Source organism: Aotus nancymaae, unplaced genomic scaffold (genome assembly GCF_030222135.1).
Source record: "Aotus nancymaae isolate 86718 unplaced genomic scaffold, 86718_ANA_hifiasm-v0.15.2.pri h1tg000040l, whole genome shotgun sequence".
Lineage (NCBI taxonomy): Eukaryota > Metazoa > Chordata > Mammalia > Primates > Aotidae > Aotus > Aotus nancymaae.
In genome coordinates this window covers 33439713-33463246 of record NW_026988454.1, presented here as the reverse complement: position 1 = coordinate 33463246, position 23534 = coordinate 33439713, and the positions used below count along the sequence as shown (strand labels likewise).

The 23534-nt window shown below is 44.2% G+C and overlaps 1 protein-coding gene across 4 annotated transcripts in view; it reads right to left on the bottom strand.

The window, feature by feature from the left end:
• Positions 1 to 454: 454 nt before the first annotated feature.
• The window catches only part of SGK1 (serum/glucocorticoid regulated kinase 1), a 151905-nt gene continuing 128825 nt past the window's right edge, over positions 455 to 23534 (bottom strand). The window contains exons 1-12 of one of the 4 annotated variants that reach the window (XM_012474388.3): positions 8577 to 8763; positions 5736 to 5811; positions 5231 to 5306; positions 4678 to 4782; positions 4490 to 4573; positions 4240 to 4371; positions 3877 to 3989; positions 3410 to 3533; positions 2867 to 2962; positions 2240 to 2395; positions 2043 to 2132; positions 455 to 1651 (exon numbers count right to left, since the gene is read on the bottom strand). In XM_012474388.3, the coding sequence (XP_012329811.2) occupies positions 1484 to 1651; positions 2043 to 2132; positions 2240 to 2395; positions 2867 to 2962; positions 3410 to 3533; positions 3877 to 3989; positions 4240 to 4371; positions 4490 to 4573; positions 4678 to 4782; positions 5231 to 5306; positions 5736 to 5811; positions 8577 to 8610 (1254 nt within the window). In that variant the 5' untranslated portion in view covers positions 8611 to 8763 and the 3' untranslated portion in view covers positions 455 to 1483. Of the gene's footprint in view, positions 1652 to 2042; positions 2133 to 2239; positions 2396 to 2866; positions 2963 to 3409; positions 3534 to 3876; positions 3990 to 4239; positions 4372 to 4489; positions 4574 to 4677; positions 4783 to 5230; positions 5307 to 5735; positions 5812 to 5956; positions 6092 to 6795; positions 6967 to 8576; positions 8764 to 23534 lie in introns of those variants that run through there. The other 3 variants (XM_012474386.3, XM_012474387.2, XM_064360662.1) reach the window with 3 other exon arrangements.

Sequence of the window (23534 nt, the reverse complement as noted above, 5' to 3'; positions counted from 1 at the left end):
GGACGAGCAATAAATACAGGAGGCATTACTTCATAGCCATCCTTGCAAGATGAGTAAATTGAAAAGGATGTCTTTATTTTTATTTATTTATTTATTTTAAGACAGGGTTTTCACCATGTTGGTCAGGCTGGTCTTGAACTCCCGACCTCAGGTGATCTGCCTGCCTTGGCCTCCAAAGTGCTTGGATTACAGGTGTGAGCCACCACACCCGGCCAAGGATATCTTTAAATGGATTTACAATGACAGACAGACACCATAAAATGCTTATAGAAAGGCCTGGAATCTAGATTGGCTTTAAGACCGTCCTATACTCCCCCGGAGTCAGAAACCACTGCTGCTGGGAGCAAACCACTAAGCTGGAAATTACAGCAGGATTTTCATGGTTCTCAATTTTAAACTAACCCATGATTGCCCCCTTCACCAAAACATACAAAACAACACATGACACAATATATGTAAATAGTTTTCAAGGTTTTATTGCAAACCAAAATCGGTTTATCACACACAAAAAAGTTGTGTGATAGGAGAAAGGATTGTACATATTATAACCATGTTAATTACAGTACATTAAAATGGTGGTTTACATTACAAATAAGCCTGTAAGTTTAAATATACTAGTGTTATAACCCAATGTACAGACTCTCTTTATACAATACATACAATTACCAGGAATGCCAAAAAAAAAAAAAAAACATAAATAATGCCCATTTTACAGGTGACATTTTAAACAATGAAAAACACCAACGGCTCTGACTGACAACTGGGGCATTGGTCCATAAAAACCCTTTCTAAAAATAGAAATATTTGTAGCAGCAATGCTTTCTTTAAGCATCTGAATACAAGTCATTGCAAGACCATTTCAATAAATTTTAGTTATTAACCATATCTTACAAAAAAAGTCTACACATAAATTTATCTTCCAAATATGGAAGAAACAAACAATGTCCCACGTTGTAGTGTCCTGCAAGTGTCACATTGATGCTTATAACAAAATCCATCTGCGATCAGGCATACCACACTCACACGACTGTTCACACAGCATGTCCACAAGGAAAAAATAAAGAACTGAAACACTCTGCGATAGGAAAAGCTTTGGAGCTAACACAATCTCTTCGGAAAAGGCACATTTCATAATATTCATCATCAGCCCAGAGAGACCCGCAGAAGATCGTTCCGAGAACAGCGTCCGCCTTCTTTCTAACGGAACTCCTGCATCTGTCTGCCTAAGGCGGCACTCTAATGCTCGTTTCAGAGATAGCACCACGTTGGAAGGAAGAATAAAAATGAAAACCTCATGAGCTCACTGAGGAGGATGTGCTCTTCGAAAAGCTTCCAGCAAACAGAGTGCAATAAGATTGCTAAGCTTCCAGAGATGTGCAAATTCTCTTGTAAGATGTCCTGTTGGCTGGCGGCTCCACCAAAAGGCTAACTAAAACATTCAGAAACACACATCAAATCCTTTAGAACCAAACCCTAACCGTGTTCAGAGGAAGGAGTCCGTGGGAGGCGCGTAAGAAAAGCCTAGGAAAGCCTCGGCAGCTTCCTTGACGCTGGCTGTGACGAGGATGCTGTCGGGGGACTTGCCAATGGAGTTGGGGACAGGCTCTTCGGTAAACTCAGGGTCAAAGTGCCGCAGGTCATTGGGTCCGCTCTGTGACGGGAAGGAAAAAACACTGTGGTCAAGAACTCACGAAGGACACAGAACGGGGCAATCGTGGCCAGACTTTAAATTCCAAGTTTAAGCCTAACATCAACTTCCATAATCACCCATTTCAAGCACAAACTCTCAAAAGGCTACACACATTTTAAACAGAAGACTAATGTTCACTTTTTGCCTTTTGATACTTTTAATTGACAAATGTGTTTAAAAATTATGGAAGCCTTGTTGGGACATACAAATGTACTTTTTCTGTAGGTAAAATAATGGGTTTATGGAGAAAACATCTGCCAATTTATTCATTCCTCCCCTCCCCCAGCCAATTCTGAATGAAAAGAAATGCCCTTTTAGCTTCCCTATACTTAGAAGAGAGACAGATACTCACCACATTTGGGTTAAAAGGGGGAGTAATCTTCTTATTAATGAGATCATCCCAGTTAATTATGGAGAAGAAGATATGACTCTTAATCTCCATCTGTTGGTAAGAAACCCAAGATTCATTTAGACAGGTGCATTCAATAAGGGCAGGGAGGTCCAGTGCCTGTCCCAGCCCGCCCAGGAGAGCAGGAAAACATCACTCACAAAATCATCCTTGGCCCCGAGCCGCTTAGTCCTGTCCTTCTGCAGGAGGCTCTCCAGGAGGTGTCTTGCGGAATTTGAAATATTTGGTTTCAACTGGAGGGGCTTGTTCAGAATGTTGTCGTACATCTCAGCTGTGTTTCGGCTATAAAAAGGAGGCTGAAAGAAGGGGAAAATTACTTTAGACTTAATTGAAGTTTTGGATAGCATATATTACCCATAGAGAAAAAGATGTAAACTGCAATAAATGTGATGCTGGATTTGAGACTCCCCCCAACTCGATGTGTTCTTTTCCCTTGCTATTTAAGCGTCTACTTTGCAACCATTATGGGTGTATGGGTGTGTGTGTGTGTGTGTGTGTGTACACGTATGTAGGGTGAGGGGATAGATAATAAGCGGTAGTTTTTTAACCACCACACAGGTTAAGTGTGGTCCTATCTAGTGAAATGTGAAATGCACAAAATAACTAGTTAAGTGATTATTCTTATGAAATAGAAAACAACCAATATGCCTCTTGGCTGTTTTGATAAGCCTACTGGTAAGGGTAAGACACATGGCCAAGCATGAGCTGTGCTAAGACAATATTCTAAACAGCAGGTGGTGTTTCATGATTCCCAGTGGGCCACTCACCAGGCCATAAAGCATCTCATACAAGACGGCTCCCAGACACCACCAGTCCACGGTCCTGTCATAAGGCTGCTTATGAAGCACCTCAGGTGCGAGATACTGAAACACAGACCAGAGAAATGGAGTTCAGAACCTGAGAATGCATTCCACACCCACAGATTCAGTTCGAAAAAGCTGAGAGACCCAGAGTCAGCTTGGAGGATATGTATCTTTAGATTACCTCCTGATAAAACTGCTGGACTTTTTGAGGGTGACTGGCTACCTTTGTATACTGATATTTAGGAAACTGCTGGGCACTCAACATATCTTACTTGGGGATTTAGAAAGTTTTTGGAATGCAGATCTTACAGCTAGTTTTCAGTAAAGTCACAGAAGGCCTTGGGATTTCTCATGCTACATCAAACAACAAATGCATTTTATTTGCATTGAATTGTACTAAGAAATCTGAGAGGAGTTTACTCTTTTGGGAGTTAAAGACATGATTGATTGCACATCTCTCTCCTGGAAGGCGGGGGTAAAACAGGCACCAAACCAAATAGCGCCTACCTCCGGCGTGCCACAGAAGGTGGAAGTCGTGCTGTTGTGTTCAATGTTCTCCTTGCAGAGTCCAAAGTCAGTAAGGACAATGTGTCCCTGTGAATCTAGCAAAATATTCTCTGGTTTTAAGTCTCTGCAAAAAAGTGAAGAGAGAAGTCGTTGCACAAGTTAATTTCACTTAATAAGATATCCTCTGCAAAGTAACTGCTAAAGGTATTAGAAGCATTTTAGGTTCACTGTAGTTCTATAGTGAAGAAAAAAGGGAGGCCTTGTTCTGCTCATCTATTCTGGATTAGGCACAATCCTACTTGGCTGGTTCCCCAGTGGCATGAAGTCAAGCCAGCTCACATGCTAGGGGATCTGGTTTTAGGCAAACAAGTTGCACATAAACACAGATTAATTTAAGGTCCTATCAAAGAGCCAGTGCTACAGTCTCCTTTACACCAAGCAGGTAGCCTTAGAGCTCTCTGGCTTACCTATAAACAATGTTCAGTGAGTGCAGGTAGCCCAAGGCACTGGCTATTTCAGCAGCATAGAAACGAGCCCGTGGTTCCAGGAAGCAGCGTTCCCGCTGGAGATGGTAGAACAACTGCAGGAGACAGACAGAGTCAGTCTGGGTTGCAAATGCATTTAATTAGTTTTGACATACACAGCAAAAGCACAACTGCAGAAAGTAGCCCCCAAGTAATCTATTAACTACTTAAATCTGACATGTTGAAGGAAATGCTAATTCTGGTAACTTTCCCCCCACCAAGTAGCTTTGAAAACTTTCTTCTCAAACTAAAACAAGGCAGGCTGTGCAGAGACACTAAGAGTTGACTTCTATTCCCCCTGCTCACCTCTCCACCATTAATGTAGTCCAAGACAAAGTACAATTTGTCAGCAGTCTGGAAAGAGAAGTGAAGGCCCACCAGGAAAGGGTGTTTCACGTTCTTCAACAGAACATTCCGCTCCGACATAATATGCTTCTCCTAGGAAAACACCAATTCAGATTTAGTGGCAAATATCGACTTGGCACCAAAATTCCGAGGTCAAGATTATTCAAGTTGTGTCTACCTCCAATGCCAGCCCATCAAGCACATCTCATACCTCTTTCTTTTTCAGGATTGCTTTCTTCTGTAAAACTTTGACTGCATAGAACACTTCTTCTGCCTTGTGTCTTGCTAGAAGAACCTGAAATTTCAATTTTAAAAAATTTTATTTCTGTCCTTATCCAGGGAGAATGTAAAATTAATGCATGAAGGAGTATATCGAAACATCTTCAGATTTGAAATTACCTTTCCAAAACTGCCCTTGCCAATCACTTTCAGGAAGTGGAAATCAGATGGTTTAGCATGAGGGTTGGACGAGGGACCAAGGTTGATTTGCTGAGAAGGACTTGGCTAGAAAAACAGAAGGATTTTTTTTTTTTTAATATCATTGCTTTAAAGGAAGACATCTATAATACAGACAATGTAGAAGATGCTACATCTACAAATGACTGAGGCAAATGACTGTACATCTATAAATATTCAATACTGCATCACAAGCCATTTCAAATGGGTATGGAAACTGTACACAGTCATGTTGTTTCAGACAGATAAAACATTTTAATAAAATATGCCTTTTAAAATCCACTTTGGAGGTAAAGTATGCCCAAGAAAAAATACAATCAAATAATACTCTAACTCAATACTTAAATGTTTGTTATCCCTTGTTATGCCATAAAGTAATGAAGCATTCTTGCCTTGATACTAATCTCTGGAAATCCTATTTTAATCCATCAATGTAGGAATACTAACTGAGCTCCCTTAGTTCTCCAGAGATGCACTGCACATAGAGAATACTTACTGGAGGAGAAGGGTTGGCATTCATAAGCTCAGGCTCCTGAGGTTGGGAGATTTTCAAGATGGACTGAACTTCAGGGCTGCAGGGAATAAAGTGATGATTTAGAATCCAGTTCGCCACTAGGGGGCACACTAACATCACTAGTGAGTTTCTGGCTCTACTGACTTCTACCCGGATAATTCAGTGTTTAAACTGAAAACACATCAATAGATTGCGATTCAGTTAAAGAAAATACTAAACCCCGTTAAATACAGAAATAAGGATTGTTGTCCGAGGAGAAAGGGCGTGAATTTGGCAGATACGAACCATTTATCTTATATCTCCAAGTCAAATCAGCAAATTAACTTTAATGTTTAAAATGTGTCAAACATATTAGAATTTAAGGAGAAAAGAGATCCCCACCCCAGAAGAAGTCTTCGCCTTCCCGATAAACGCAGTGAGGAGTGTTTACTGCTGGCAAATTCCAACTATACTAGTCATTTATTTCCTCAAATCCCGTCAAACTTACTGTTTGCATGCATAGGAGTTATTGGCAATCTTCTGAATAAAGTCGTTCAAGCCCATCCTCCTCTGCTTCATGAAAGCTGTGGATTAAGGAAGAGAAATAAAGAAACGTTTAGACGGCTTCATAACGTCCGGCGCCACATACACTAATCTGATCCGGGACTTTCAAAAACTGTCCACTTTGCGTCTCCTGGAACCGAAGTCCCGCCTGATTCCTGCACTCACCGATGAGAATTGCCACCATGCCCCTCATCCTGGAGTAAGTGAGGGTGCCTTTAGCAGCCTCGGTTTTCACCGTCATCACCACCGCGGGGAGACCAAAGGACGTTAGTGCCCGGAGACCCGCTCGGCGTCTGCTGAGCTGAGATGCGCGCCTGGCCTTATAAGCGAGGCTCCACCGCGGGGCGGGGCCTGCGCGACCATTAAAGCGGCCCCGCCCTCCTCCCCCGTCCCGGCCGCCTCCCGGTTTGCCGGCGGCGTCGCTGCCCGCGGCGGGCGATTCTGTCCCCATTAAGAGGGCGAGCCCCGGGCGGGGGTTGCGGGGGGAGGACCGCCCGGAGAGGGCCTGGTGCGGGGCCGTTATCGGCCTCCATCGGCCCGGAGGCGGGAGCGAGGGAACGCGCCGGCGGAGGGCTCGGGGAGGGCCGGAGAGCCCGGGGTAGTTTTCCACCTCTCTTTTATTCCGCCGCCCGAGGAAGCCGGTGTCGCAGCGCCGAAGCGCTTCCCTACGGGTGTGCGGCAGCCACGGTGGCTTCGCTCACCCGCTCCCTGCAAGTTCCCTCTTGGCGGCCTGGCGCCGACCCGCGACCGGACCCCCACCCTCCTCCCCAGCCCGAGCCCGCGGCGCGCGCCACCCGCCCGGGTTATCTCTGGGGCGCGAGGCGGCGCGCGCGACCTCGCCTGCCGGGTCCGCCCGCCCCCGCCGCCGGGACCCCGGCCCCCCAGCACTCCGGCGAAAGCCGGCCCGGGCCACCGAGCCCGCTCTGGGGAAGTGAGCCAAGCTGGGAGCCGAGCCGCCCTGGGGAAGTGAGCCAAGTCCCCAGCGGGCCGGCGGCGGCGCTTACCCAGTCCGCTCAGCAGGAAGGACTCGCTCCTTTTCTGCGCCTCGGCCCTCTTTTTGTGGCGGGGCCGCAGCAGGGACTCGAGCCGGGCCCTGGCCAGCGCGCCCTGCATCTCCCCCATGGGCAGCGGGCGGCGGGGCGCGCGGCAGGCGAGAGCGACCGGCGAGCACTGACGTTTCCTTGAAGGAGCCGCCGTGACTCAGGCCGGGCAAGATTTCCTGCCCCAAGTCCCAAAACAAACAAATGGCCCTTGTGCACGGTCGGGTCGCTTCCGAAAACGCCTTTTTTGTGCTTTTGGCCAAAACCAAGCAAGGCTGAAAAATCCCAGAACTTGGAAGAGGAGGAAGGAAGGAAAGAAAGAGGGAAGGGGGGGAGGGAGAGGTCAAGAATGTGGAGGGGAGGGGGCGGAAATAAAAGTCGTCTCTGCACCAAAGGAAAAAAAAAAGCACAATCTGCATTTCACTTTTTTTTTTCCTGAAGTAATCTCTGAGAACATTTTGTCCGTTCCGCATATAATTTTTTTTCCTTGCATTTTTAATCTCTGCCATGCCAAGAACACGTGAGGAGGTAACATGTGAAGGGAGCGGTAGCTTTGCCGGGGGGGCCGACCTGGCGTGACCCGGGCATCCTCGATTCCCCTAGAGAGCCTGCTCCTCTCGCGTTCTCCCACCTGAAAACCCTGCAGGTCACGATACACGGTCTTAAAACCGTCCCTACCCCTCCTTGGGTTTAACTCAACGCTGCCCCAGGGCTCGTCTTAGTTTTGCCACCTCGCTCTTTCGAGTCCCACATAAACTGACTTTATTCTGAAAGATTAGCCGGGTAACTCCGCTGCAGAAGACAGGGACTGAAGGGAAGCTGGAGGCGGCGGCCCGGGCTCTGCCGGTGCCTTCCAGTAACCCCGCGGCTGGGGGGGTGTCTGGGAGCCGCAACCTGACCGCCGGCGCGGGGACGCGCGCCAGTGCTGGCTGGGAAGCCGCGAGCACAGCGACCTGGCCGGGAGCGGGCAGACAGTTACAAGTTACCACCATTCGCAGGGCCGGGTACCTGGCGCTCGCTGGTGCTGTCTGCAGTGGCTGCCCTGCCATGACCTCTTGCTGCCAAGGGCTCTGCCATTTTAAAGTTGCCTACTGGATCTGGCAAAGTCCCGAAATACCAGCTGTCAAACCAGGAATAGCATGTGAAACGCCTTTTCCTTGGTCTCGGGCAGGGGTTTGTTTTGCAGGCACAACCACTCCACTTGCCCTAAAGTGATCTCTAGTCTCAACTGCTTTTCTGTTAGCTTTGTTGCAACCGTCCCAAACTGAGAGAAGGGAAACACACATTCTTTCTCCTGGAGTCTGGCTGGGAAATTTTGCTCAGTGCCCACACTTTTAAAAAGCACTTAAACTAGTACCTGAAATTGACACGCCAACGTAAAGCAATGTTTAGGCAATTGCAAATCACAGCAACTGGCCCATGTCTGCTTCCTCTTGCACAGAATCTTCATAGAATATGACTTCGTTATTGCCAGTGCCACCCATGTCATGTCCCACCATTCAACTAGCCTAGCCCAGCCTAGCCCTGCTCCTACCTGGTTCCTTCCCCTCTTGAGAGGGCAAATTTTCTCAGACTGCCCAGAAACATCAACCTGCACACAGACTTTTGCATGTTTGTTTTCAAACATAATTAAGAAACCTACAACCAAAGACACTCTCCTACACCGCACCTTATGTGCCTTCCCCATGCCAAGTAACCCCAAATCCTCCAAGGCATCTGCAAAATATGGTACTGTAAGTACTAACCTTTTAAAGGAGATTTTTTAGTTTCATCTTTCATTCTTTGTGTTGCCCAAGAATATGCAGGTTGGGGATTGCTTCTGGAGGCTGGCAATAGAGCTCAGTTATGGCTGGAGTAAGCCTCCCTGCATATGCCTCTGACAAGCTGGAAACTCTGAGACGACATGAGAGGAGGCTGTCCCTGTTCTGTTATGAACCCCACTTTATATCAAGGCAATTTAAATACAGGAAGGGAGCAAGCTGCAAAGTTCAACACTGGGCCATTTATTTTCCCCATTGCAACATCACTCAGAAAATTACAGTCATCAGTGTCCTAGCTTTATTACACCCCCAGCACGACACACAAGAGATGTAACTCAACTGATGATCATCACAAATCAGTCCAGAAAAAATTCAAAACACATGCACAGGGTTCATTTTCTCAAAGAGGCTCTGTGGCATGCATTCCGGGAGGAACGTGGAATTCAAGTTGGAGGACTCTACGCGGAACACAGAAGAGATGCAACCATATGATTTGTGGTTGGAAAAGAAAAGGAACGTCTGATGTGCTCCTTCCTCCCCCTACCCCAGTGTTCAGCACTTGGAGACGGATGGTCGGCTAAACTTATCATTTAACTGAGAGAATCAAGTTGTTGAGACTGGCTTTTCTTCCAACCGGATACCTGATGGGTGGAGCAGGCGCCCCCTGTTCTGTCCCAGCAACCTACTAAGACTTCCGAACAGGAAGGTGACACACGGCGGAGGGGTGCTTGAGGGGAGGGGGAGACGGGGGAGCTGTGTGTGATGCGCGCCTGTTAGCACTGCACAGGCTTTAGGTTGCCCTGTGGCTGCTATTCAAATGCTTGATCTGTCCTTCCTTCCTGTCGCCAGCCTCTTTCTTTGGTCCAGATAGTCCTCCCACCGGGAGGAATCCGGCCCCTTTCCTCTTACTCCCTGGTGGCGAAGTGGTCAGAGTTGCCTAGGCTAACTCCGCTTGTAAATACAACCTAGAGGGCGATCGAGTTCTCTGGGAGAACTTGCTCCATATAAGCGACTTCCCCCACTTGTCTCCTGAGGTTCTTTCTATTGGTCCAGAGAATTTATCTACAACACCTTGTGCAGACATAGAAAATACAGACGGGTTGATATGAGATAGGCTAATTACCTCCCCACTCCTCCAAGCGAATTGTCTCACATTTATGTCTCAGTGCTGGGAAAACTGTAATCAAACCCTCAAATGGAAATGATTGACCAAGATAAAAAGTTTGCACTAAAACTAAATATTTCCCAGTATATACGCATTTTAATGCTTCAGAAATTTTTTTCGCTCTTCTATTTTATTTCTCCATAGTCTGACAGACTACAAATGCTAAAACCTGAGAACTGCACAAAGATACGACTTTTTCCATTTAATTTAAAAGGCTTACAAATTACTGATACTTCTCAACATATTAGAGAAAATATTTTGAAAAACATTTTTATAAGGAACTAACTATATTCTACTCTTAGATAACTTCTTAAATGTGTTGGCTTTAATGGTCATGATTCCCCGTATATGTTATCGTCCATTGATAAGACAATATAATTGTTTCATATTGTTCAAAGTACCATCAATTTCAGAACAATCCTATGCACAGTTTAAGTTCCCGTACTTTTTGATTCATTGTTTGATGCAAATAGAAACCTTTCCCTGGAACACCCTCAAAAAAGCACATAGAAATATCAGAAAACATAATCATTATAATTATAGAAAACATAATTATTACTCTAGAGAGAAACGGAATAGATCAGTTTTTGTTGAAGGTTGTCAGCAAACGCATGTCTTTTTTTTTTTTTTACAATATTCATCCAGTAGAAAATGATGATGACAAATGAGTTTCTTCATGATAGCTATTATAGACAAGTTGCTAGTAATGGTGGTTATTTAAATGTCTATTTATAGACACAGGTTCTATAGTATTTATTATCTACCATATTCATAATTGTCAAAATTGATATGCATAAAGATAAGAATGTGATATAGTAGATAACTAAGAGAACACTATCTATAATCATAGTGTTAAAAGTTATTAAGACCCACAAAACTAATTACTTATTGTAGGGCTTATTATTTTTTCCAAGACAGAGGTGATAATATTCTACACTCATTCCTTCTAGAAAGCAAACCCATACGAAAGTTTGTGGGAGGGTAGGAGAATGATTTGGTAGTAGCTTTTTTATGTCATTCAGGGGATAAAGTAAAGAGAAGAAGCCAGTGGGAGTCCTTGACATAGGAGGAATGAGAAGCTTTTCTTCTTCTTTTCTTTTTTTTTTTTTTGAGATAGAGTTTCACTCTGTTGTCCAGGTTATCGTACAGTGGTACAGTCATAGCTCACTGCAGACTCAATCTCCTGGGCTCAAGTGATCTTCCCACCTCAGGCCTGAGTAGCTGGGACCACAGCCACATGCCACCACGTCTAGTTAACGTTTTTCTGTTTTGTAGACACATGGTCTCACTATGTTGCCCAGGCTGGTCTTGAACTCCTGGGCTCAAGCGATCCTCCTGCCTCAGCCTCCCAAAGTGCTGGGATTATAAGTGTGAGCCACTGTGCATTACCTGAGGAATGAGAAGCTAAATAGCAATAAACCAACAGATCTTTCTCAGACTGAAAACTTACCCATCTTCATCTTGGCAATGTTGTCAATGTCTGATTTAGCATAATCCAATGAATGATTAAAAAATAAAAAATCAAAACACCAACTAGAATGCAATATAATATGTAAGGAATAGTATGTATGTGACAACTTTATATTTGGTTCTCAGGATTGACCTGGAAAATGATGTCCAGCTAACTTCCCATATTATGAGAAATGATTCATTGGTCTGAATATAGGAGTAAATTGGAAAATTTTGTAAGTCAACATTTAATACTATTGGTAAACTCAAGAGGAATGTGGTGGCCAGGTGCAAGGGCTCATGCCTATAATCCCAGCACTTTGGGAGGCCGAGGCAGGAGGATCATTTGCGCCCAGGAGTTTGAGACCAGCCTGGGCAACATAGCAAGACCCTGTCTCTACAAAAAATACAAAAGTTATCCAGGCATGGTGGTACAACTGTAGTCCCAGTTACTCAGGAGGTTGACGTGGGAGAATCGCTTGAGCCCAGGAGGTTGGAGGTTTCAATGAGCCAAGATCTTGCCATTGCACTCCAGCCAGGGCAACAAAGTGAGATCCTACCTCAAAAAGAAAAAAAAAAAAAATACTGTGACCTTACTGAAAGCCTTGTATATTATTGGCATACCTTTACTGTTAGGCATTTGCATTTTAAAAGGCCACTGGTCAACACAAAAAAATTAATTTGCAATGATAAAATGTCAAGCATTCAAACAAGAAATAGGTCCGAGAGCTTTGGGGTGAGAGGCCTCCCGCCACGTCTGGTCTGGTCGGCCTCCTCCCCCTTCATTCTCTCCAAGGTAAACCTGCATGGGCATCTACTTCCCCTACAAGTCCGGCAGCAGGAATTCTTCTTAGGACACACATGTTAAAGTTGTAACGGACATAATGACAATATAAAGGGCTCTCTTTCACCCCCACTTTATTTACAAAGGGCCAGTAGTAAATAAGAAGTCTGGATTTCTATAACTTGATCAAGACAGTTGAAGGTGAAAAACAAAACAAAACAAAAAAGAAGTCTGGATTTCTAGTGGACATCTTTTGTCAAACTAAAGTGAAGCCTGAAAGCTTTAATTTGCTCAGTACAAATCTCTCCCCAAGTCTCTCCCATTTCTTTCTTTTTTTTTTTTTTTTTTGAGACAGAGTCTTGCTCTGTCACCCAGGCTGGCGTGCAGTGGTATGATCTCAGCTTACTGCAGCCTCTGCCTCCCAGGTTCAAGTGATTCTCCTGCCTCAGCCTCCCAAGTAGCTGGGATTACAGGCATGTGTCACCATGCCCAGCTAATTTTAGTTTAGTAGAGACAGGGATTCACCATGTTGGTCAGGCTGGTCTCAAACTCCTGACCTCAAGTGATCCCTGAGCCTTGGCCTCCCAAAATGCTGGGATTACAGGCATGAGCCACCATGCCCAGTCCACGTCTCTCCCAGTTCTGAGCCTATAATCAACCTAGAAGGAAGCAACAGAAATAAACTCAGGCCACCCCTAAGGACTGTTTCCTGTAAATACTCCATGCGATTCTAACAGCAAAAGACACACGTAATAATAACGAGCAATGGAAAAACCAGCTATGGGGATGTCAGTCTAGTTGGTGACAACTGAAGCTTGTTACCTGTGAGCTTTTGTTTTTGTTTTTGTTTTTGTTTGAGATGGAGCCTTACTCCATCACCCAGGCTGGAGTGCAGTGGCACAATCTTGGCTTACTGCTACCTCTGCCTCCCAGGTTCAAGCAATTCTCATGCCTCAGCCTCCCAAGTAGCTAGGATTACAGGTGGGTGTCACCATGCCCAGCTAATTTTTGTATTTTTAGTAGAGACGGGGTTTTACTTTGTTACCCAGGCTGGTCTCAAACTCCTGAGCTCAAGTGATCCACCCTCCTCAGCTTCCCAAAGTACTGACATTACAGGCGTGAGCTACCATGCCTAGCCATATCTATGAGATTTTAGACAAGGTATTCTCTAACCCTTAATCTTGTCATCTGTAGAGTGGGGAGAGTTATACTTGCCTAATATAAGTTGTGAAAATTAATGGAAATAGGCTGGGCGTGGTGGCTCACACCTGTAATCCTGGAACTTTGGGAGGCCAAGGCTGGCGGATCACTTGAGGTCAGGAGTTTGAGACCAGCCGGGCCAACATGGTGAAATCCTGTCTCTACTAAAAATACAAAAATTAGCCGGAAATCGCTTGAACCTGGGAGACAAAGGTTGCAGTGAACCGAGATCATGCCACTGCACTCCAGCCTGGGGAATAGAGCAAGACTCTGTCTAAAAAAAAGAAAAAATGGAAATAAAGAATTTAGTAGCGCCTCTCTCACGTTGGAGTTTCAAATAGAAAATATGATCTGTTTATTCACCAGCCCCATCCTACGCACATCACGAGTACAAACAGAACACTGTTGCACAGTGCAAAGGGCTCCAACACATCAAAACAAGGCATCAAGCGATTATGGGCTGTGAGTCAGGCACTTGCACAGCATGGCCACTTAATCCGCTGCACCAAGGCGAGGCCTATGTGATAGGAATTCTGTGAAAGTCCTGAACCACTGTCCACTTAGCTCTTCTAGCCTCCCCTCCTCCATTCTGTCTCCCTCACAGACAGTGCTCCTCAATGTGCTGTGTCAAGGAATGAAATGCATGATTACTGAATAAAGTCTTGTTTACCAAGCGTTTGCAGTGAAGACTGAAGTTTAGCGTGGAAAAGCGGAGAGCAAATCAAAACTAACTCAAGAAAGTCTGTACTTGCTCAAGGAAACAACAGAAGGCAAATACAGGCCTATTGAGAGGGTGGAGTCATTGAAAGAAGATCAGAGGCCAGTCAGTGCTTAGCATGCCTTTTCTAGGTCAATAAGCTTATCCTGCAGGAATGAGAAGAGGAACAAGATCCAACTGAACCTGGCCTCTGTTATTTTTAATCACTCAGATCTCTGTGGCGCACCACGTTCATGTATTGCTTTATTCATACTTATTTATTACTGATGAACATATTTTGGTGTAATGTGGTGTTCTGAAACATGTAAACAATTTATAATCATAAAATTAGAATAATTGGGATATGCATCTTCTCAAACATCTCATTTATCTTTTCTTTGTGCTGAGAACATGCCAGCTCTTCCCTTGTAGCTATTTTGAAATATACGATAAACTATTGTTAACTCTACTTTCCCTACTGCCATATCGAATGCTAGAACTTACTCCACCTATCTAGCTGTATCTTTGTACCCATTACTATGAATGGGTTCTTGGCGGGCACTGTGCTAAGTCCTGGACCTAACAAGGATGTCACGATGGGTGGCGCTGCTGGACTCAAGGAAGGCATGGGCTATATTTTCTTAAATGGAATTGCACTTTCCCAAAAGCAAAGGTGAGCTTACAAACATTTCTAATTCTCCTCAGGCCCAGCTATGCCTTAATGTCCTTAAAGTACAGCCTTGGGCATGTTTGATCATTTAGATTATCTAGTTTTTCAAGTGAGGAATGAGCTAGAAAGTCTTCTGCAGCTCTGATACTGTACAGTTATATGATGTCTGGGAAAAAATAAATCCAAAGGAACTTCTGGAGGCCCAGAACTACTCTCTTGGCATGGTTTCCTATAATAATGCCCCACACCCAGCTAATCCTTTAGAAGAACCTGTCCCCTCACAACCCACCCCCAATGGATCCTTCAGTCAGGAATTTGTGTGCTTAGTTATTTAATTTAAATCTCAGGTGTGCCGGGTGCAGTGGTTCACGCCTATAATCCCAGCACTTTGGGAGGCCGAGGCAGCCGGATCATGAGTTCAGGGATTCGAGATCAGCCTGACCAACATGGTGAAACCCCATCTCTACTAAAAATACAAAAAAATTAGCCAGGAGTGGTGGTGTGCGACCGTAATCCCAACTACTCAGGAGGCTGAGGCAGGAGAATCGCTTGAACCCGAGAGGCAGGGGTTGCAGTGAGCTGAGATCACACCACTGTACTCCAGCCTGGGGGACAGAGCAAGACTCCGTCTAAAAGAAAATAAAAATAAAAATAAATAAATAAATCTCAGGTGTTTCGCTGGATCTTGAGTTCCTTAAAGGCCAGGCAGCACAATCTGTGTCTCTCACCTGCCTAACGTTCTCTCATCAGGTCGCTGCCTGCCCCTCTGACCTCTCCTACCTTCTCCTTCCTTCCAGGTTTGCACCACTCTGGTGCTCTCCATTCCCTTTGCAGGCCAAGCTAGTGTCTGCCCAAGGGACTTTGTCTTTGCTGTGCCCTCCACCTGGAATGCTTTCCTCCTCATGCTCACATGGCTGGCTCCTCCTTGTCATTGAGATTTCCCACTAAATATCACTTACAGTGACACAGTGGACCAAAAGTAGCCAGCAGTTGGCCATTCTTTGTCATTTACTCTATTTCAACTATCTGCATGTTAGTTTTATTATGTGACTTTTTCTTGGGTTTATTGTTGGTTTACCCAACTAGAAAGTAGTCTCTGTGAGACAGGGATATCATGTTTGTTTGTTTAAGACAGCGTCTTGCTCTGTCCCTCGGTCTGGAGTACAGTGGTGCAATCACGGCTCACCACAACCTCCACCTCCCAGGCTCAAGCAATCCTTCCATCTCAGCCTCTCGAGTAGCTGGGACCATAAGTGCACGCCACCATGCCTCGTTCATATTTTGTACTTTTTGTAGAGATGAGGTCTCACTATGTTAGCTAGGCTGGTCTCGAACTCCTGGGCTCAAGTGATCTGCCCGCCTAAGCCTCCCAAAGTGCTGGGATTATAGGCGTGAGCCACCGTCCGCTGCTGGAATGATTACCTATATTATTTGCCACATTATCCCTGGTGCCCAGGAGAGGGCCTAGCCCACAGGAAGTGCTTGAGAAATAAAGTGATCTCATAATGGTTTGCACTGTTAAACCCTCTCTAGGGATGATATCATATGAATCTGGCTTATAGAAAATTATGCAGTTGTAACCTGTTTTACTTTTGTCGTCCAACCAACTTTCCTCAAGAACTTTAGAAACGTTCCTCCTGCCAGGGGATGACACAGTCAACTCACAGAGTGTTTTCTTCCTCTCTTGCAGCCACTCAGTTCCCCATAATTTTTGTATTGCCAGAAACCCTGAATGAATATTTAGCACAAACCCCTTCTACTTTATATCCCTTTACATTCTCTCAAAATAGCCTTCTCTACACAATGATAAAGACTTGATAAAAGGACCCCTATGTGCCAGCCTGGACAAAGTAGTCATAAAGCCATGGCAGAATGGCCATCAGGTTGTCAGAAATGGCAAAAGCCACAGCACATGTACAAATGGTGCAAATGCTCAGTGCCAAGTTAAGATTCAGAGCTATACTTTCCTACCTCATGATTATGTGTGTGTGTGTATTAGAGTTTCCAGAGAGACAAAGCCTATAGGATATATCTAGAGAGAGAGAGAGAGAAAGAGATGGAAAAAGAGAAAGAAGAGAGGAGATGTATTAGGAGAATTGGCTCATATAATTATGAAAGCTGAGAAGTCCCATGGCAGGCTATCTGCAAGCTGGAGACCCTGGGATGCCACTAGCATGGCTCAGTCCAAGTCTGAAGACATGAGACTCTGGGGGCTGCTGGTGTAAGTCCTAGTGTCCAAAGGCCAAAGGCTGGAGAACCTGAAGTCCAAAGGCAGGAGAAGAAGCATGTAACCCAGCTCCAGGAGAGTGAGTGACCTCTCCGTAGTTCTATCTAGGCCCCAGGTGATTGGACACTACCCCCTGCACACCCCTGCTCGCTGCCCCCTACATTACTGAGGGCAGGTCTTTTTCTACTTAGTCCACTCAGACTCACACATCAATCTCCTTTAGAGGCACCCTCAAGGGCACACCCCAAAATAATGCTTTTCTGGTTCTCTACGTATTCCTTAATCAAGTCAAGTTGACACTTAAAATTAACCATCACAAGTTCACCCCTTGTCAACTTGATAGCCATACACATCTCTTTGTATCACGCTTAATTTCCAAATAAAGACAACAGCATAATGATAATTCCACCTAATATGATGCACCTGTTCTGTGTACAACCAAAAACATACTAATCCCTTCCCCAGAAAGCAAGGTACAGTCCTTGAGTGATATTTACTCTTCTGCTGATATCCCATAACTTAAACACTATGATATAAAATTAACAATACTTAAATACTGACATAAAGTCAATAAATCTTGTAAATACTGACATAAAGTCAACAAATGACGAATGTGTTATATTATTTAAAAAAGAGAAGAATGAAAACAAATATATTAATATATGAACATAGACACGCAAACATATTCTTAACAAAACAGGAAGGAAATACCACAGTTATAGTGCTTATTTCTTTAACTGTTCATAGCTGGTATTTATAACTACCTTCCTTTACTACCCATTCTGTATTCTCTTTATCTTCAGCAAGAACCTCAGCTGATTGTGGTTCTTTATGTGGCAGGTGACCCAAACCTACATTTCTGAAGAGTCTGGGCCATTCGCAGTCTTGCTTGGATTGAGTTGTAATTTCTCTATGACCTTAATCAAAGGACATGGTAATATTAAGAGATATCCGAAGGAATCTCCTGTATTTCAGACATACACTTTTTTTTAAGAGATAGAGTCTTGCTCTGTCGCCCAGGCTGGAGTACAATGGGGCAATTTCAGCTCACTGCAACCTCCACTTCCTGGGTTCAAGCAATTCTCCTGCCTCAGCCACCCAAGTAGCTGGGATTACAGGTGCCTGCCACCATGCCCGGCTAATTTTTATATTTTAGTAGAGACAGGGTTTCACTATGTAGGTCAAGCTGGTCTCGAACTCCTGACCTCACATGATCCGCCCGACTTGGCCTCCCAAAGTGCTGGGATTACAGGCGTAAGCCACCGTGCCTGGCAAACATACACTTCTTTATCTTTATTGTGGAGTCGTAGTATCATTTCTCCCTAGTAGTTTGAATCAGTTACCCCAACCAACATCATAACTCCCTTCTTGGCCATTTGATTCAGAAGCATGAGGATCCCAAAGTGGCTGGGTGGTAGTCTTAATTTCAGTTCAATGGAATCATTGTTGTGTCTCCGGAAGCACTCCTCCCTCTGGAACTTAGACCTCCAGGCCAGCAGATCATAAAGTTATGAGAACAGAAAGCAAAAAGTTTCCAATGGGTCACTAAGGGGAATAGTGAGTGGTGCCACTCCCATTTCCACCCCTTGATTCCTGGACCTGTGGAGCCTGGCTATGGGAGAAGCAGCACTGGATGCTGATTCGGAGAAGAATCGGCACTGTGACTTCAAAAGGCCATTATATCATTCATTCTGTTAAGCCAGCTGCTCCAGGATGAAATGAAATATGGTTAAGACCAATGAATTCCAGGAGCATGGGCCCATTGCTGCATCTCTTTGGCTATAAAACTAGTTTCTTGATCAGAAGCAGTGCTGTGCTGTGTCTGTGTGGAATACCATGACAGGAAATAAGGCATTCTATAAGTCTATAGATGGTAGCTGGGGCAGAAGCATTGTGTTCAAGGAAGGCAAATCCATATCCAGAATAAGTGTCTATTGCAGTAAGGACAAAACATTGTCCCTTCTGTGATGGAAACTGTTCAGTATAAGCAACCTGCGACCAGGTGGCTGGAAGATCACCCTGGGGAATGGTGCCATATCAGAGGCTCAGTGTTTGTTTCTGTTGCTGGTAGACTGGGCACTCAGCAGTGGCCGTAGCCAGGTCGGCCTTAGTGAGTGGACGCCCATGTTGCTGAGTCCACGCATAACCTTCATCTTTGCCACCATGGCTACTGTGTTTATGAGCTCACTGGATGACAAGGGTGGTCGGGGAAAGAGGCTGACTTGTATTCATAGAATGGGTCATCTTATCCACTTGATTATTATTATTATTATTGAGACGGAGTCTCGCTCTGTCACCCAGGCTGGAGTGCAATGGTGCGATCTCGGCTCACTGCAACCTCTGCCTCCTGGGTTCAAGCAATTATCTTGCCTCAGCCTCCTGAGAAGCTGGGATTACAGGTGCACGCCATCACGCCCAGCTAATTTTTGTATTTTTAGTAGAGACTGGGTTTCACCCTGTTGGTCAGGCTGGTCTCAAACTCTTGGCCTCAGGTGATCCACCTGCCTCAGTCTCTCAAAGTGCTGGGATTACAGGCGTGAGCCACTGCGCCCAGTCTATCCACTTGATTATTAAAATACCCCTCTACTGAGGTCACCCTTTGGTGAGAATTCATGCAGACACAAATATCTTTACTTTTTTTTTTGGTGCTCATTCAGAGAGGTCTATTCACAGATCGCTTTCCCAAATTTCTTTGTCACCAATTTTCCAATCATGTTCCTTTCAAGTCTCTGACCATCCAGACAAACCATTTGGCCACAGCCCATAAATTGGTATATAATCACATATCTGGCCTTTTTCCTTACAAGCAAAATGAACAACCAGTTGCTCGAAGTTCTACTTACTAGGAGGATATCTTTTCAGCACTGTTCTTCAGGGACCTGCCAGAAAGAGACCATAGTGCTGCAGCTGTCCACTTGTGTGATTTTGTGATTTTATATATACAGATATATACATGCATGATAGATAGTATCAGTAACTCAGTGGTGTTACCCACGGCACGAGGGTGTGACACACAGGCTTCACCTCACACAGAGACATCAAAAGCAGTGATCCACCAACTTCATACTCAGCAATAAACACTAAGATTTTTATTTCTTGAGGATTCCACACCTTCATTTGCTGCTTTCTTAGCACATAGATTTCAGATCCACCATACCCAGACAACGTTTTTTTTTTTTTTTCTTTGAGTCAGGGTCTTGCTCTGTCACCCAGGCTGGAGTACAGTGGTGTTATCACAGCTCACTGCAGCCTTCACCTCCTGGGCTCAAGTCATCCTCCCACTTCAGCCTCCTGAATATCCGGGGCTACAAGCACATGCCACCATGCCTAGCTAATTTTTTTTTTTTTTTTTTTGAGACAGGGTCTCCTTGTGTTGCCCAGGCTGGTCTCAAGCTCCTGGGTTCAAACAATCCTCCCACCTTGGTCTCCCAAAGTTCTAGGACCACAGGTGTGAGTCACTCATGCAACCCAGACACTTTTTATAAAACTATTTATTTCTCAGTTGTGATTATAAAATCTATTTAACAAATAAGACTAGTTGTCCCCAAAGGATTGTTTGATGGTTTGGGGCTTAGCATTTCAGATACTGCATATTAACTACCTCTGTTATACAGGTGTGTGTGTATACATATGTGTTTGTGTATATAAACATACACATATATTTTTGTGTGTCTGATAACATCAACTTTGTTTCCTAATCATCATTTCATAGAAAATATAAATGGAATCTAAAATAATGAAAATAAGCTTTTGTATAAGACCACAATAAAATTGCAGAGAAGAAATGAAATGGATATGAGCAAAAGATGGGAATCATACATAATGTCTAACCTTATAAACTACATAAATATAGTCAATTCAAGAAGCTACTACTATGATGTTACTTATTACTTATTATTTGTTATGACATCTTGCTTAAAGTTACATTGTACTCTATAACTATTTGGAGCAAATGATTGTGCCAAATAGACAAGACTATTTCCATCAGTTAGTATCTACAGTTATTCTATTTCACAACCCATAAAGTGTTGCTTAAAAATCTAGGGGACCTTAGAACACAAGCACAGATCATCACAATAGACCTATTTAAAGTTCATTCTTTAAATCATGTTGTTTATATACCTTATTATATGCTAACATAAATCCAGTTTAGCAAGGCATTTAATAGGCCCTGACTTTACTTTTTAAAAGTAAAAGTATTCTCTTTTCTCTCTTTACCACATTGTAAGCATTGTTTTTTTGTTTTTTTTCTGTTTTTTTGATTTTTTTTTTTTTTTGAGATGGAGTCTCACTCTGTCACCCAGGCTGGAGTGCAATGGCGCCATCTCGGTTCACGGCAACCTCTGCCTCCCAAATTCAAGCGATTCTCCTGCCTCAGCCTCCCGAGTAGCTGGGATTACAGGCACACATCACCATGCCTGGCTAATTTTTGTATTTTTAGTGGAGATAAGGTTTCACCATGTTTGTCCAGCTTGTCTCAAACTCCTGACCTCAGGTGATCCACCTGCCTCTGCCTCCCAAAGTACTGGGATTAAAGGTGTGAGCCACCAAGCCCGGCCCAAAAATCCTGCTTTTAATCAGTGAAATAATCTTCATCCTTACCTGTTCTAAATGACAGCTCATCACCTATTTGTAGGCAACTACTATTATTTATTTTTAATTTTATTTTTTGAGACAGGGTCTCACTCTGTTACCCAGGCTGGAGTGCAGTGGCATAATCACAGCTCACTGCAGCCTTGACCTCCTGGGCTCAAGCCATCCTCCCACCTCAGCCTCCCAAGTAGCTGGGAACACAGGCATGCACCTAATGCTATTTTTTGTATTTTTTGTAGAAATGGGGTATCACCATGTTGCCCAGGCTAGTGTTGAACTGAGTTCAAGCAATCCATCCGCCTCTGCCTCTCAAAGTGCTGGGATTACAGGCGTGAGCCACCGTGCCTGGCTAACTGCCATTATTTTAACTTGTGTTTACACTGTTTTATTTGTATTCTACCTGCATCTATCCAATTTACCTGCCTGAGCTCTCATGGGTGAAAACTTGCCTTCTTCTCCACAGAACCTAGCAAAGTGCTGGGCTGAAAGGGAGACAATGTATCTAACTCCTGTAAAACAAACCTTGTACTTGTCTAATGTCTTTCCTTTCAGCACTGTGCCCACTGGCAAGATCACACTGCAGTTTGAATCTCATCTTCTGCTAACTCACTTGCCACAAACACTTGTGTCCACATTTAAGCTAGTGGATTTTCACGGCATAGTTCCACTCTTGTCTTTTTGAAGCAGCGAAAAGAGAATTGGAAAAGTTTCCAAGAGAATCGACTTATGAGTTCTGTTTCAGCACTTATGATTCAACGTTCAGCTTTGGGCAAAGTACTTCAAGTATTCTCAGAGTTAACAGCTATTTCGCTAATTTCACAGAGTGATTGGAAAGATCAGATGAAATTACTTATAGGAGAAAACTCAAGTGCGTTATGTAATTTCATATCCACAGGAACATCATGGCCTAACTATTAATACAAAATTTTCCTCTAAGAGGCAATTTTTTTTCTTTTCTTTTCTTTTTTTTTTTTTGAGACAGGGTCTTTGTCCCCTAGAGTTCAGTGGCACTACCTTGGCTCACTGTAACCTCAGCCTCCAGGTTCAAGCGTATCTCCTGCCTCAGCCTCCAGAGTAGCTGGGATTACAGGCGTGCGCCACGATGCCCTGCTGATTTTTGTATTTTTGTAGAGATGGAGTTTCGCCATGTTGGCCAGGCTTGTCTGGAACTCCTAACCTTAGGTGATCCACCCGCCTCAGCCTCCTAAAGTGCTGGAAATACAGGCGTGGGCCACCACGCCCAGCCTACGAGCCAAAATTTTGATCAGTAGGAAATGCTGGCTGCCACATTCATTTCTGAAGAGGAAGGTTCAGGATTTCATGAGCTACGTTGTTCATCGTTGTCTACTTCAATGACTCCAGCGCAGCCTGAGCTAATCTTTTCCTAAATCCTTTTGCATTTTCTTTTTACTTTCAATTTACACCTTAACAAAATAAAGCAGTTTTAGAGTAAGAATCTTAGAGTTGATTTACTTCAATCAACTCTCATGAGTTTGCTGGGGGACTTCTGCATTAAAATATAATTCTGTTCTTGTCTCTGGCATTCCTGGTTTTACCCTACCCCCCTCCCACTTCCATCCATCCCACTCCCTATTCTTTTTTTTTAGACTGAGTTGGAGTCTTGCTCTGATGTCCAGGCCAGAGTGCAGTGGCATGATCTTGGCTCACTGCAACCTCTGCCTCCCGAGTTCAAGTGATTCCCCCACCTCAGCTTCCCAAGTAGCTGGGATTATAGGCATGCACCATCACGCCTGGCTAATTTTTGCACTTTTGTATTTTCACCATGACCAGGCTGGTCTGAAACTCGACCTCAAATGATCCACCTGCCTTGGCCTCCCAAAGTGCTGGGATTACAGGTGGGAGCCACTGCACCCTCCCGGCCCACCTACTATTCTTAACTCCTTACTTCCTACCCCTCACTGCCCCTCTTTGTGGGCATTTCATTCCTGGAATAGCCTGTTTTCATTATTAGTTATGAGCCTATTTTCCTTACTATGTACAATTTTAAAGTCATAACATAATTTTTCTTCCAATATTAAAAATTGTGTTTACATTTAACCAAATAAAACACTTGTTATTAAGGGCATGTGTTCAAAAATCTTCTTTTCTACTTCTTTTCTCTTAAGTCAGGCATATAAGCTGATATCATGTCTTTCAT